Source organism: Phyllostomus hastatus, unplaced genomic scaffold, assembly GCF_019186645.2.
Source record: "Phyllostomus hastatus isolate PE091 unplaced genomic scaffold, TTU_PhHast_1.1 phas_contig_133, whole genome shotgun sequence".
Lineage (NCBI taxonomy): Eukaryota > Metazoa > Chordata > Mammalia > Chiroptera > Phyllostomidae > Phyllostomus > Phyllostomus hastatus.
Window position 1 is genome coordinate 1,680,379 of NW_025333577.1, and position 16,056 is coordinate 1,696,434.

The following is a 16,056-nucleotide window of genomic DNA, read 5'->3' on the forward strand; positions in this document are numbered from 1 at the left end:
AGGAACTGCAGAAGCCAAAGAACTTACATGTACGACCCATGGACATGAATTAAAGGGGGGCAATGTGGGTGGGAGGGGTGTGCAGGGTTGGGGGGAAGGGGGGAAATGGGAAAACTGTAATAGCATAATCAATACAATTTATTTTAAAAAAAGAAGAGGGAGGACATGCAGGCACACCAGACCACCTCGCCCACGAAATGATGTCCACTAGAGGGCGACAGAGTGCATTTAGTTTTCAGAGAATATTCTTGGGGTTGGTAAATCCACTCCTGGAGTCAGGGGGAAATACAGCATCCCAGTCTTGGAGCGCAAGAACTACATTACCCAGAAGGCAGACGAGGAATCCTGGGACAAGGAGCCAATGAACACTCAGTAAAGACATTTCCGTTTGGACACTCAGGTAGAAAGGCGCTCGGGTCAGCAGTGGCGGGCATTTCCTCTTCTCCCAGTGTCTGTTATAACTAAGTCAGGGTCTGGGATCTCAAAATCGAATGGAGAAGGTGGGAAAGTAGTGGTCACCGCAGCATGTGTGAGGCCAGGTGATGCTGCTCCGGAGCGAAGCGCCAGGGCGGAGACAGGAGCTCGCTCTACCAGGGACACCCGCCTAGCGCGCTGCTGGCGCCCCTCACCACCCACAGAGTCAGATGGCGGAGGCTGGGTGGAGGCACCTGGCTGAGGTGAGTCGCGTCCCCCGGGCCCTCCCCTTCACACTAGTCAGCCCTGCAGCCGATTGCGGGGCGTCGGGACAGCGAGAGTCTGGCGGGTTATGGAAGGGTCACCCGGGAGGGCCCGCCTGTGAACTGGTGCAGAGGCGGCTGAGCCGGGAGGACCCGGGAACCTGAGGTTCTTGGTGTGTCCGCATTGAACAGTGAATCCGAGCCGCGTCTTTACTGGGACTTAGAGGGGTTGTCCACGCTGAACGGGGGGCAGGTTGAATGTGGGGAATTTTTGTATAGAGCAGGATTTCGGGGTGTGAGACAGACTGTGCCGGATTCATTTGTATCAATTCTGACAGGTTAGGGTGACCTTTGAGGATGTGGCCGTGTATTTCTCCAGGACAGAGTGGAGCCTCCTTAATGCGGCTGAGAGACGCCTGTACCTCCATGTGATGCTGGAGAATTTTGGTCTTATATCCTCGCTGGGTAAGACCCTCACTCTCTCCCGGTGACTGTGAGTAGGGTTTGCATTTCCCCGTGCCCTCTGTTCCCTAGGGTGCGCTCAGTCCTCACCTGTGAGGACTGTGTGTACTGCTTGCTTCACAGTTTTCTAGGCAGATCCTGGGTTTGTCAGGCTGCCCTCTTGTCTCCCTGCAGCCCCAGTACCTCCTGTACTGAACCCTCATGGAGAGGCATTTGTGGTTGGTGGTCTTGCAGGGAACCAGATTCCATCTTGATTAATGAGGAAATGCGTTTTTTTGTATTCCTGTTGGTCATTTATGCATAGATTTTGCAAAAATGTCTCTACAGTATTAGTTGTGTTTTTCACCATGTTTTGGGGCTAATGATTAGTTTTTTTGTTTTAATTTGTATTTATCCCTTTTTGAAGAGACAGAGAAACATTGATTTGTTGTACTTATTTGTGATTGATTCTTGTGTGTTCTGACTGAGGATGGGCCTCTGAACCTTTGAGTATCAGAACATTTGCCCTAAGCAACTCAGCTACAGGCCAGGGTGGGCTAATGAGTCTTTTGAACACCTTGTATATTTGATAAATTTCTCATCTGATTCAGGTGCATGTGTTTTTGCACTTTGCTTTGTTGTACTTTGCAGATACTGTGTTTTTTACAAATTCAATATTTTAGGAAACACTTCAGTGAGCAAATGTACTGCTGCCATTTTAATAGCAGCCTGAGATACTTGTTAGCAATTTTCAGTAATGAACTATTTGTAATTAAGTTATGTAGGGTTTTTTTTTTTTAGACAAAGTGATTGGGTCAATAGACTGCACTGTAATGTAAACATAACTTTGTTATTCACTGGGAAATAAAATTTGTGTGACTTTTTTCCTGTGTGGAAATACTTGCTTTATGGTGGTGCTCTGAAATGAAGCCACAATATCTCCAAGGGATACCTTTATGTGGTTTCTAAGTATTTGTTCCCATCCTTTAGCTGTCTTTTTCTTTTTTTAAAAAATATATTTTATTGATTATGCTATTATAGTTGTCCCATTTTCCCCCTTCACTCCCCTCCACCCTGTACACCCTCTCCCACCCATATCCCCCCTTTTAGTCATGTCTATGTGTCATACTTATGAGTTCTTTAGCTTCTACATTTCCCATACTATTCTTACCCTCCCCTATCTACTTTCAACCTACAATCTATACCACTTATTCTCTGGACCTTTTCCCCCTCTCTCCTCCTCCCACTCCCCTGTTGCTAACCCTCCATGTGATCTCCATTTCTGTGGTTCTGTTCCTGTTCTAGTTGTTTGCTTAGTTTCTTTTGGTTTTGCTTTAGGTGTGGTTGTTAATAATTGTGAGTTTGCTGTCATTTTACTATACATGTTTTTTTCTTTATCTTCTTTTCTTAGATAAGTCCCTTTAACATTTCATAAAATAAGGGCTTGGTGATGATGAACTCCTTTAACTTGACCTTATCTGAAAAGCACTTTATCTGCCCTTCCATTCTAAATGAAAGCTTTGCTGGATAAAGTAATCTGGGATATAGGTCCTTGTCTTTCATGACTTGGAATATTTCTTTCCAGCCCCTTCTTGCCTGTAAGGTCTCTTTTGAGAAATCAGCTGACAGTCTGATGGGAACTCCTTTGTAGGTAACTGTCCCCTTATCTCTTGCTGCTAGGATTCTCTCCTTCATTTTTACCTTGGCTAATGTAATTATGATGTGCCTTGCTGTGTTTCTTCTTGGGTCCAATTTCTTTGGGGCTCTCTGAGCCTCCTGGATTTCCTGGAAGTCTATTTCCTTTGCCAGAATGGGGGAAGTTCTCCTTTATTATTTGTTCAAATACGTGTTAAATTTGTTGCTTTTCCTCTTCCCCTTCTGGTACCCCTGTAATTCGTATGTTGGAACATTTAAAGATGTCCTGGAGGTTCCTAAGCTTCTCTTCGTTTTTTTAAATTCTTATTTCTTCATTCTTTCCTGTTTGGTTGTTTTTTCCTTCCTTCTGGTCCACTCTATTGTTTTGAGTCCCAGTTTCCTTCCCTTCACTATCGGTTCTCCATGCATCTTCCTTCATCTCTTTTATGGTAACCTGCATTTTTTTCATCTAATTTGCACCCAAAATCAACCAATTCTGTGAGCTTCCTGATTACCAGTGTTTTGAACTGTGCATCTGATAGATTGGCTATCTCTTGGTCACTCAAAAGGATGAGCCCTGGGGCATTGATCTGTTTTTGTTTGAGACATGTGTCTCTCTCTCTCTCTTTTTTTTTTTTTTTTTTGGTCTGGTCGCTCCTTTTATAGTGAGGGACGGAGCCTTAGGTGTTCACCAGGGCTGGGCACCCCAGTCGCTAGATTGTGACGTTGTTTGTGGGGGCGGAGGCAGGAGCGGGAGGGAACTAGGGGGGTAGCTCCGTTCCCCTGGGACCTTAGTCCATTCCCTGGGATCCTGGGTTGCTCTGCTCTGGTCCACAATCGCCACTCCACTGGGTCCACCAGCTGCCGCCTACGTACTCAGGGTCCACCCGCCACAATCCTGCACACCCCGGATGCCCCACGCGCCCCCGGTTGCCTAAGCGCCCAGTTCTCCCTATTCGCGAGCCGCGACCCTTGCCCGTCTGCTCCTCTCCGCCCCTCCCACTGGTCTGGATAAACGGGTCTCCTTCAACTTCTTGGCTGTCCGACTTCCCGTTCAGATAAATTCTCTGTCAGTTCTGGGTGTTATTCTGCCTCTAAATTGTTGTTGTTCTAATCTTGGGTTGTGTGTGGAGGAACGTCCACCTATGCCTCCATCTTGTCGGAAGTCTGTAGATGTCTTTTTCATTTTGTTAATCATTCTGTTCTGTAGAAGGTTATTTGTTTTTTTGTAGTTAGGATTGTTTATTTTTGCTTTTTGCCTGGTAGTTGGTGTCACATCAGCAAAATTATTTCCAATACAAATCTCCAAAGTTTTTTCTCTATGTTGTCTTGAAGGAATTTTAGGATTTCAGGACTGACATTTAATTTTCTTATTATTTTGGAGTGAATATTATTAGTGATGTCCAGATTGCTTTTGTTCTTTGAGGTCTTTTCACGTTTCCTATGTTTCACAATTGTTTTTTAAAACACTTTTTGTGTGAAATGGGTGATGGGGATTGCATTTAATCTCCAGATTGCTTTGGGTATTATAGGCATGTTAACCATGTTAAATTTTGAAATCCATGAACACAGGATGTCTTTCTATTTGTGTTTTCTTGAACTTCTTTCATCACTGTCTTTTTTTAAAAAAGGTTGTATTTATTTATTTTTCTTGAGCGGGAAAACTCAGAAGAAAGAAAGGAGAGAAACATCAGTGTGTGGTTTCCCCTCCTGCGCCCCACACTAGGGACCCAGTCTGCAACCCAGCTACGTGCCCTGATTATGAATCAAATTGCTGACCCTTTGGTTCTCAGGCTAGCGTTCAGTCCACTGAGATACACCAGGCAGGGCTCATCACTGTTTTAGAGGGTGCAATGTATAGGCCTTTCACCTCCTTTGTAGGATTTATTCCTGAGTGTTTTATTGGTTCTGATGCTGTTGTGAATTTGATTCCTTAATTTCTCTGCAAAGCTTTTATTGTTAGACTATAAATATAGAACCGATGTTGGAGTGTTTCTTCTGTATCCTGTATTTTTATTGAATCTATTTATAATTTCAGATGTTTATAGAGGAATATTGATAATGTCCTATATGTTGGATCGTGTTACCTACAAATATCCCTATGTTGCTTTGTCCTTTGTAGTGTCAGGTGTCTCATCATTCATTTCTTTTCTTTTCCTTAAAGATTTTATTTATCTATCATTAGAGAGGGGAAGGGAGGGAGAAACAGAAGGAGAGAAATACCAATGTGTGGTTACCTGTCACATGCCCCCAACTAGAGACCTGTCTTGTAACCCAGGCATGTGCTCCGACCAGGTATCAAACCTGCCATCCTTTGCTTTGGAGGCCAACACTCTATACACTGAGCCACACCAGCCAGGTCTCATTTCTTTTTCTTTTTTCTTTTTTTGTATATTTTATTGATTATGCTATTACAGTTGTGCCATTTTTTTCTCCTCTTTGTCCCCTTCTGCCCTGTACCCTCTTTCTCTCCAGTATTCCCTTCCCTTATGTCCATGGGTCATACATATAAGTTCTTTGGCTTCTCCATTTCCTATACAGTATTGTTCTTTACCTCCTCCTGTCTAGTTTGTACCTACCAATCACATTTCTTTTTTTTTTTTTAAGATTTTATTTATTTATTTTTAGAGAGGGAAGGGAGGGAGCTAGAGAGAGAGAGAGAAAAAAACATCAATGTGCGGTTGCTGGGGGTCATGGGCTGCAACCCAGGCATGTACCCTGACTGGGAATTGAACCTGCAACACTTTGGCTCGCAGCCCATGCTCAATCTACTGAGCTACACCAGCCAGGGCTTCCAATCATATTTCATATTCCCTTGACCATTTCCTCCATTCTCCCCCTTCCTGCTAATCTCCCTGCTTGTGATCTACATGTCTTTGATTCTGTTCCTGTTGTAGTTGTTTGCTTAGTTTTCGGGGTTTTTTAGGTTCTGTTGTTGATAGTTGTGAGTTTGTTGTCATTTTACTGTTCATAGTTTTAATCTTCTTCTTTTTCTTAGTTAAGTCCCTTTAACATTTCATGTAATAAAGTCTTGGTGATAATGAACTTCTTTAACTTGACCTTATCTGGGAAACACTTTATCTGGCCTTCCATTCTAAATGATAGCTTTCCTGTGTAGAGTCATCTTGGATGTAGGTTGTTGCTTTTCATGACTTTGAATCCTTCTTTCCAGCCCCATCTTGCCTGTACGGTTTCTTTTGAGAAGTCAGCTGATAGTCTTATGGGCACTCCTTTGTAGATAACTTCCTCCTTTTCTCTTGCTGCTTTTAAGATTCTCTCTTAGTGTTTAATCTTAGGTAATTTAATTATGATGTGCCTTGATGTGTTCCTCCTCGGGTCCTAATTCTTTGGGACTCTCTGAGCTTCCTGGACTTGCATGTCTATTTCCTTCACCAGCTTGGGGAAGTTCTCCTTCATTAAATTTTGAAAAGATTGTTCTGTTTGTTGCTCTTCCTCTTCTCCTTTTGACATCCCTATGATTGGGATGTTGGAACTTTCAAGTTGTCCCAGAGGTTCCTAAGCCTCTCCTCATTTTTTTTTTTTTGAATTCCTGATTCTTTGTTCTGTTCCAGTTGAATGTTTATTTGTTTCTCCTGTTCCAAATCATTGATTTGTGTGCCGGTTTCCTTTCCTTCACTCTTGGTTCTCTGAATATTGTTTTCTTTATTTTCCTTTGTATAGCCTTCAGTCTTTCCTACTGCCTTATGGCATGTCCTTTCCACTCTGGCTGTTAATCTCCACTCCTCCTACCAGTCTGGATTAGTGTTTCTTCTTTAATTCCTTGGTTGTCTAGCTTCCATACAATTTGATTTTCTGGCAGTTCTATGTTTTTTGTTTTTTTTTTTTTAAATTGGCTTTTATCCTTAGTTTTGTTATGTGAGGAAGTGAAACATACCTGCCTATGCCTCCATATTGGCTGGAAGCCTCATTTCTTTTTAAGTACATTTGATTCTTGTTTTTTTTTTATTTACTGTAGCTAAAGGTCTGGCAATTTTGTGTATCTTTGAAAAAAACTGGTCTTAATTATGATATTCTTTTGTTTTTGTTTTTTCTTGCCTTTATTTCATGTATGACTTTTCTAATATTTATTTTTTTACTTTACTAACTTTGGGTTTAGTATCTTCATGTGTTTCTAGGTTCCTGAGTTGCAGGATTAGGTTGTGTATTTGAGATCTTTTGTCTTGAGGTGGGCGTTTATCACTATAAGATGTGTTGTTAGTATTGCATTTTGTGCTCCATGTATGTAAGCTTTGGTTGTTGTGTTTTTATTTCCTTTTGCCTCTGGATGTGTTTGGAGTGATCTGTCATTTTTCCTTTGAGTCTGTGGTTGTTCAGGGGTGTTGTGTTTAATTTCATCTTATTTGTGAATATTCATCTTTCTTAACACTAAAATTGATTTCTTCTGTTCTATGACTGTGATCAGATAAGGCACTTGAAATGACTTATTTTGAAAATTGGGGACTTGTTTTTGGATCTAATGTAAGATCTACCTAGAGAATGTTTCATGTGCTCTTGACAAAAATGCATCTTCTGCTTGGTGCATTTTGGTGGGATGTTCTGTATAAATGTATGAGTTCTGTTTGTTCTAAAGTATCATCAAGCTTCAGCAATTCCTTAATGCTTTTAGATGGGCGACCTAGTTTTTGTTGAAAGGAGAATATTGAAATTCACTATTACTACTGAACTAGTACTGGGCTTGTTTTATATGCTTTCAGTTCTGATATGATTTGCTTAATAGAATGAATATATGCTCTTGGATGCTTAATACTTAACATGAATTGACTCCTTTACCATTCTGTGATGACCTTTATCATTTGTGACAATATTTGAGGTCATCTTTGTCAGATAGAATTTTAGTTACTCCTTCTGTCTTTTGGTTTTATGTCCAAGGAATATGATTCCCTGTTTTTGTTTTCAGGCTATTTTTGTCCATAAACATTTAAGTGTCTCCTATACGCAGCATATATTGTGTCTTATGTTTTGTTTGTTTGTCTTTAATCTCTTCAGTCACTCTGTGCTTTCCTTGGAGAATTTGTTGTACAGCCTATAAAGTGGTAGTACTACCACTTTATTGTTGGATTCTGGCTCTTTTGTAGTTTGTTTATCTTTCTATATCACTGTTTTCCCTTGTGATTTCATCATTTTCTTTAGTGGTATTATTAAACTTCCTTGTGTTTTGTGTATCTTTTACAAAGGTATTTGCTTGTGGTTTCCAAATGACTTAGATGAAAGAGGTTCTTTAGTCAACACTATCTTCTCTTGATGCCAACTTTTGCATACAAAAATAATACCCTTTGACTCTTCACCACACCACTCCTTTATATGTTTTTGATGTCGGAAATTCTTATCCTTTATATTGTATATCACTTAAGGTGTAAAACATTAGCTTTGTGTTTCTACTAGTTTTGATTTTTCACATTTACAATAATGTTTAGTAATGTGTATTCCACCAATGTAGTGTTGAAATATTGTGAATTTGTTTCTGCTCTCAGGTATAGCAATGAGTTTTATACATATTTTATGTATTCATGTTTCTGTTAAGAATTATTTATTTATTTATTTATAATTGTTGTTCAAGTGTAGTTTTCTGCCTTTTTCTGTTAAGTATTCTTTCATTTCACCTTGAAGATCTTTGGCATTTCCTATGAGTCAAGTTGAGTGACAATAAACTCCTTAGCTTTTGTTTTGTTAAGTCTGTTTTATTTCTGAAGAACAGTTTTTCTCAGTAAATACTATTGGTTTGAAGGTTTCAATTTATTTAGGGTTTTCAACAGATCATTTGATTGTCTTCTAGTCTTCAACTCTTAGGGGAATTTACTTTATAGCATTATGGGCATGTTCTTTCTGTGAGAAATGTTTCTGTGCTTTTGGTGCTTTCAAGATTTTCTTTGCTTCGCATTTTTGACATATAAAAAATATTTTAAAGATTTTATTTATTTATTTTTAGAGAGGAAGGGAGGGAGAAAGAGAGAGAGAAACATCAATGTGCAGTTGCTGGGGGTCATGGCCTGCAATCCAAGCATGTACCCTGACTGGGAATCGAACCTGAGACACTTACTGTTCATATTTTTTACCTTTTTTTTTTAATTAGTCCCTTTAACATTTCATGTAATAAGGGCTTGGTGATGATTAACTCCTTTAACCTGACCTTGTCTGCGAAGCACTTTATCTGCCCTTCCATTCTAAATGATAGCTTTGCTGGATAGAGTAATATTGGATGTAGGTCTTTACCTTTCATGACTTCAAATACTTCTTTCTTGTGAGGTTTTTGTTTTTGTTTTTGTTTTTTTTGGGGGGGGGGTTTTGGACAAATCAGCTGATAGTCTTATGGGCATGCCTTTGTAGGTAACTCTCTCCTGTCCTGTTGCTGCTTTTAAGATTCTGTCTAAGTTTAATCTTGGGTAACTTGATGATGTGCCTTGGTGTGTTCCTCTTTGGGTCCAACTTTTTGGGACTCTGAGCTTCCTGGACTTCCTGAAAGTCTATTTCCTTCACCAGATAGGCTAAGTTTTCCTTCATTATTTGTTCAAATAAGTTTTCAATTTCTTGCTGTTGTTCTTCACCTTCTGGCACCCGTACAATTTGTATATTGGAACGTTTCAGGTTGTCCCAGAGGTTCCTAAGCCTGTCAACATTTTTTTGAATTCTTGTTTCTTCATTCTGTTCCAGTTGGATGTATATTTCTTCCTTTTGTTTCAAATGGTCGCTCTGAGTGCTGGTTTCCTTCCTGTCACTGTTGATTCCCTCAATATTTTTGCTCAATTTCATTTTGGGTATCTTTCATTTCTTTTTGTATTCTTTGACCACGCCCAATCAGTTCTGTGAGCATGTTGATTGCTAGGGCTTTAAATTCTCCGCCAGATACATTGGCTATCTCATCACTTAGCCTTATTTCTGAAGCTTTCCTCTGTTCTCACTTGGACTACATTTGTTTGTCTTGGCCCACCGGTCTGGTGGTTCTGGCTGTTTCTTTAATTCCTTGGTTGTTGGAACTTTATGCAGTTTGATTTTCTGGCACTTCTGGTTGTTTATTGATTTTAGATTGGTTGTTATCCTCCTTTTGGTTGTACAAGGAGGTGAAGGGTTTCTACCTACACCTCCATCTTAGCCAGAAGTCCGCATTTTGTGCATTTTTTGGGCATCACATTTTTTAATGTGATGTGTCTTGGTGAGGCCCACTTCCATTAAATTGTACAGGGACCAGTGAGAAACCATAAACTTGATTATTCTCATGTTTTATCAGATTTGGGAAGTCAGTTTTCAGAATATATTTTTATAAACTTTCTACCTATTTTTTTCCTTTTCTCACATTTTTCCTTCAATGTTCCAGGGGCTCCTGTGGTTCTAAATAGCAAAGTTTCTTGGGGATTTTCTCCAAATACATCACTAGGGTCAGTGCTACCACAAGCATGGTAGCTGACAGAGTTAACTTTGACCCTTGTCTTCTGTGTTTCACCATCTGCACATAGCTTTGCTCAGCCAGTCTTTTTATTCAATATTTCTGAGTAGTTCTCCATTTTTGGCTTTTCTGCTTTGCTGTTTGCCTTAATGAAACTCTTATTCCCTCCAGGACTGTTTTTGTTCATGGATAGCTGTGTACTTGTTTATGGAATGTGGAGATATCCTCCTGTTTCCTAGTCTGCTATTCACAAAGATCTTTTTGCTGAGTCTGTTTTGTGCTGTCTTGTTCTATTATAGTTACTTACCGTCTATCTCTTCAGTTTCTCTCTTAGGATTTCTTGTTCTGAGTCCCATGAATGACTCAACTGAGAGTTAAGAGGAAGAGTCATTTGTGCATCACAGGAGGGGTGTGACTCCATGCATGGCTGTGTGGGCTCAGAAGGGGTTGTGACTTGGAATAGCAATTAGTGAGGGCTTTATGCCAGGGCTTTATTAAAGTTATACCTAGGAACCTATTTATTTAACAGTATGTTGGTACCATTTTTGGTCCCACAGCTTAACCTTTTTGTCTATATTGTTGATCCTTTTCCAACTACTCAATTCTAATAGTTATCATTTCTCCTAGGATTCACAGCCTGTGAATAATTTCCATTTTTCTAAACCATTCACCTCAACCATTTCACTCACACATTTGTGGTTACTACCTTGCAAACTTGATCCATGCTTGCAGAACCTAGCAGTGTGCACATATTCTCTCTTTTTAAGCATTATTTTTTTTTATTTTCACCGGTCATTATGTTAACTGATTTTAGAAAGTGGAAGAAATATGGAGAGAGACGTGAGAGAAACATCAATTGTTTTTTTCTCTCATGCACCCTGACAGGACGGGGTAGAACCCGCAACTTAGGTATGTGCTCTTATAAGGAATCAAACCTGCAAACTTTTAGTTCATGGGACAACGCTCCAACCAAGTAAGGCACAACAGTTAGGACTCATGTATTTTTACATTGACCTTGAAATCATGTGCTGTGTTACAACTGATTTTTAAGGGTTTGGACACATTCAACTTCTTCTACACAGACTCCCATCACCAGAAGGAAAGGTCCTTCAGGAGGCCATTTGTGGAGGAACAACTAGTAGGCCTTGCCTCTCTTCTTTGTTTTTTTAGTCTATGCTTGTGTCTCTTCTGGTGAGATTGCCAACATTTACTGACCTTTGGTGCCAATAAGTAATAACAGCCATTTCCACAAAGTCTAACTCTTTGTCTTGAAAAATCAGTCCATAGAATCATGCCTAGCTTTGCAAAATGGACTTTCCTGTTGGGAATATTCTTTTTCTACTAAGTCAACATCAAATTCATTAGTGTTTGTTTTTGTTTAGGTTGCTGCTGTGGAGCAGCGGATGTGGAGGCTCCCACTGACCAGAACCTTTCTGTTAGAGTGGCCCAAGCAAAGGATCCCAAGGCAGCTTTGTCTTCCAAGAAGAGCCACCCCTGTGACAGTTGTGGGTGTGTCTTGAGAAAAATTTTTCTCTTGGTTGACCAGCAGGGAACTCAACAGAGACAGAAACTGCTGAGGTGTGGAGCATGTGGAAAACAATTTTGTTTCATTATGAAGCATCACGAGCACCAGGAGCAGCACTTGAGAAAGAAGTCTTTTGTACAAGGTGTGGACAAGGCCTCACTTGTGAAAGGCTGCAATTTCAAAGTGTCCGAAAAGACGTTTACCTTCCAGGAGCTTGAGCAGATCAATTTTACTGATTCAGAAAATATCCAAAAACAAGCTACTAACAGCAGGGAAAGAGCAAATGAAATGTCAACATCTGGGGAGGATTTTCAAAGGAGAAAAATTTATCACACAAGAAAAGAATGTAAGAAAGCCATTGGCTGCAAACACACACTTCTTCCAGACCAGGCTGTCCAAACTGGAAGACGATGTTTTGCGTGCCATGAATGTGAAAAATGTTTTCTAGGAATCTCTGGTCTTCGTTATCATCAGAAAGTTCACACAGGGGAAAAGCCATATGAATGCAGTGAATGTAGGAAATCCTTTACTAGTGGCTCTGCCCTTCGGAAACATCACAGAGTTCACACTGGAGAAAGGCCTTATGAGTGCAGTGAATGTGGGAAATCTTTTACCAGTGGCTCTACCCTCTGTTATCATCAGAGAGTTCATTCTGGAGAAAGGCCTTACGAGTGCGGAGAATGTGGCAAATCTTTTACTAGTAATTCTGACCTTCGTAAACATCACAGAGTTCATACTGGAGAAAGGACTTTTCAGTGTGATGAATGTGGGAAATCTTTTACTAGTAATTCTGCCCTCCATAAACATCACAGAATTCACACTGGAGAAAGGCCTTATGAGTGTGGTGAATGTGGAAAATCTTTTAGTAGTAATTCTGACCTCCGTAACCATCGCTTAGTTCACAGTGGAGAAAGGCCTTTTCAGTGTGGTGAATGTGGGAAATCTTTTACTAGTAATTCTAACCTCCATAAACATCACAGAGTTCACACAGGAGAAAGGCCTTTTATGTGTGGCGAATGTGGGAAATCTTTTATCAGTGGCTCTGGCCTCCATAAACACCAGAGAGTTCACACTGGAGAAAGGCCTTATAAGTGTGATACATGTGGGAAATGTTTTACCACTAGCTCTGACCTACTTTATCACCAGAGAGTTCATACTGGAGAAAGGCCTTATGAGTGCCATGTATGTGGGAAATCTTTTACCTGGGGCTCTGCCCTCCGTAAACATCACAGAGTTCACACTGGAGAAAGACCTTATGTGTGCAGCGAATGTGGGAAGTCTTTTACTAGTAATTCTGCCCTCCATAAACATCACAAAATTCACACTGGAGAAAGGCCTTATGAGTGCAGTGAATGTGGGAAATTCTTTATCAGTAGCTCTGCCCTGTATACTCATCACAAAGTTCATACTGGAGAAAGGCCTTATGAGTGCAGAGAATGTGGGAAATCTTTTACTAGTAATTCTGACCTCCGTAAACATGACATAGTTCACACTAGAGAAAGGCCTTTCCAGTGTAGTGAATGTGGGAAATCTTTTACTAGCAATTCTGCCCTCTGCAAACATCACAGGGTTCACACTGGAGAAAGGCCTTTTCAGTGTGGTAAATGTAAGAAATCTTTTACCACTGGCTCTGGCCTCCATAAACACCAGAGAGTTCACACTGGAGAAAGGCCTTTTGAATGTGGTACGTGTAGGAAATGTTTTACCACTAGCTCTGACCTACTTTATCATCAGAGAGTTCACACTGGAGAAAGACCTTATGAGTGCCATGTATGTGGGAAATCATTTACCTGGAACTCTGACCTCCGTAAACATCACAGAGTTCACACTGGAGAAAGACCTTATGAGTGTGGTGAATGTCGGAAATATTTTACCAGTCGTTCTGCCCTCTGTTATCATCAGAGAGTTCACAAAGGGGAAAGGCCTTATGAGTGCAATGAATGTGGGAAATCTTTTACCAGTAGTTCTGCCCTGTGTTATCATCAGAGAGTTCACAAAGGTGAAAGGCCTTATAAGTGCAGTGAATGTGGGAAATCTTTCACCAATAGTTCTGCACTCCATAAGCATCAGAGAGTTCACACTGGAGAAAGGCCTTATGAGTGTAGTGATTGCGGGAAGTCCTATATCAGTAGCTCTGCCTTGTATACTCATGGGAAAGTCCATACTGGAGAAAGCCCATATGAGTGTGGTGAATGTGGGAAATCTTTTAATAGTAGTTCTGACCTATGTAAACATCACATGGTTCATACTGGAGAAAGGCCTTTTCAGTGTGGTGAATGTGGGAAATCTTTTACTAGCAATTCTGCCCTCTGTCAACATTATAGAGTTCACACTGGAGAAAGGCCTTTTCAGTGTGGTGAATGTGGCAAATCTTTTGCCAGTAGCTCTGACCTTAGAAAACATCACAGAGTTCACACTGGAGAAAGGCCTTATGAGTGCAGTAAATGTGGGAAATCTTATTTCAGTAGCTCTGCCCTCTCTTATCACCAGAGGAGTCATACTGGAGAAAGGCCTTATGAGTGTGGTGAATGTGGAAAATCTTTTACTAGTAATTCTGCCCTCCGTTATCATCACAGAGTTCACACTGGAGAAAGGCCTTATGAGGGCAGTGAATGTTAGAAAACATCTGTGACATTCACCTTCGTTGTCATCAGAGAGTTCACTTAGTAGAATGGCCTATGGCTGCAGGGAATGAGAATTTTTTTTTATCAGTGACCTTTGTTATCATCAGAGTTCACCCAGGGGAATGGCCTTATGCCTGCAATGAATGTGAAAATTCTTTACCAGGAGCTGTGCCTGTCATTGTCCTCAGTTCACAATGATTAATTGTTATAATTTAAGGTAATTTGGGAAATCTTTTATTTTCTAGCCATTTTTTCTGTTATCTTCTGAGAACTAACACAGGAAAAAGGATTTATGTATGCTGACAATATAAGCAATTTTTTTTATTGTAGTACTAAGCTCTATTATATTCAGAGATTTCACTCTGGTAAAAGACCTTTTGAGTGCAGTGGATATGGGAAATGCTTCTTCTATCCATTCTGTTATCAGGGAGTTCACACTGGAGATAGGCCTTATGTAGACATAAAATATAAGAAATCTCTTATCTCATAGTCATCACCATCTTAAACACACTTCATACTGGTTAAAGGCTTTTAGTGTGACATGAACGTAGGAAATCTTTACCAACAAATCTATAGCTTTTTGACCTTGGAGATTTCTCACTGTAAATGGATCGATTTAAGAAATGTTTTATTATTTTTAGTATAATGACACTGAAGAAACCTTGCTGAGGAAACTTCTGACTTTAATGTTTTACCAATGTTCTCAGTGTGGGCCTGTGTCATAAGTTTAATGTTTATGTTTTGAAGAACTTAACAATGCATTATTAAACTACTGGTGTCTTTATGGACTCCTTTGGGACCTTTTTTTTAATCCTCACTCAAGGACATTTTATTTCACTGCTTTTAGAGAACAACAGGATGAACAACAGGAGAGGAGGGTGAGACACATTGATTGGTTGCCTGCCAGGACCAGGGTCTCAAGTGGCTGGTATGGGTATCACATTCCTAACCTAGTTATGTGCCCTGACCAGGAGATAGTCCTGCAAACTTTCAGCTTTGCGATAATGCTCCAACCAACTAAACCACACTTATTATATTAGTAAATGTATGACTTAATGAAGTTAATGAAGGGTGCTAATGCAGATAATTCTTTAGTATATAATATGTACCTATTACACTGTACAATAAAAGAAAATCTCAATGATTAGGTCATATTTTCCCCTATTAAAAATAATCCATAAAGCAAAAATTAGTTTTCAATCAAGTAGTTCAAGGGCTAGTGCCCTTTATGCCTTTTTATTCTTAGATATGAGGGTTGCATTTCCCCACTCTAGCAAAATACTGGTTTGTTCATTTTTTATTAATTTTAGCTCTTCCTGAGTTTGTATGCACTCTTGTTTTAGTTGCATTTTTGTAAGGATTCATAATGAGCATTTTGCAAGAGTCTGTACTACTGATGTGTTTTTAGGTAAACATAGTTAAATATGTACTCACCAACTTACCTATTCTTTCATGATTTTGGGCTCTTCTCCTGTAACAAATAGGACAGTGAAACAGCAAAGATATATATTGCAATGGCACCCACTTTGACTCCTAAAAGGAGATGTAATATTTGATTTATGAAATAATTGTTTTTAATAGTGGAAAATATGACCTAATCATTGGGATTTTTTTATTGTACACAGTGTAATAGGCACATATCATATACTTTAAAGAATAATCTGCATTATTAACATAATTCATCATCTTTGTAAGTTCATACATTTAGTAATATAATAAAAAGCCTTACTTGTTAGAGTTCACCCATTTTTATGG

The 16,056-nt window shown here is 39.8% G+C and overlaps 1 protein-coding gene across 2 annotated transcripts; it reads left to right on the forward strand.

Moving 5' to 3' along the window:
- Positions 1–406: 406 nt before the first annotated feature.
- Positions 407–15,078, forward strand: LOC123826845 (zinc finger protein 850-like). 2 transcript variants are annotated; one of them, XM_045851046.1, is made up of 3 exons: positions 407–677; positions 1,016–1,142; positions 11,535–15,078. In XM_045851046.1, the coding sequence occupies exons 1-3, from the start codon at positions 645–647 to the stop codon at positions 14,294–14,296; spliced, it is 2,922 nt and encodes a 973-aa protein (XP_045707002.1). In that variant the 5' UTR covers positions 407–644; the 3' UTR covers positions 14,297–15,078. The 2 variants fall into 2 exon arrangements, with proteins under 2 accessions (XP_045707002.1, XP_045707010.1); XM_045851054.1 differs by lacking the exon at positions 407–677 and having other exon boundaries at positions 1,055–1,170.
- The last annotated feature ends 978 nt before the right edge of the window (positions 15,079–16,056 follow it).

Excerpts from the sequence above, each read along its gene's own strand:
- LOC123826845 (XM_045851046.1), top strand. The coding sequence starts at position 645 with ATGGCGGAGGCTGGGTGGAGGCACCTGGCTGAG. Across the intron at positions 678-1,015 it reads GGTGGAGGCACCTGGCTGAG|GTTAGGGTGACCTTTGAGGA; the intron begins GTGAGTCGCGTC and ends CAATTCTGACAG. Across the intron at positions 1,143-11,534 it reads TGGTCTTATATCCTCGCTGG|GTTGCTGCTGTGGAGCAGCG; the intron begins GTAAGACCCTCA and ends GTTTTTGTTTAG.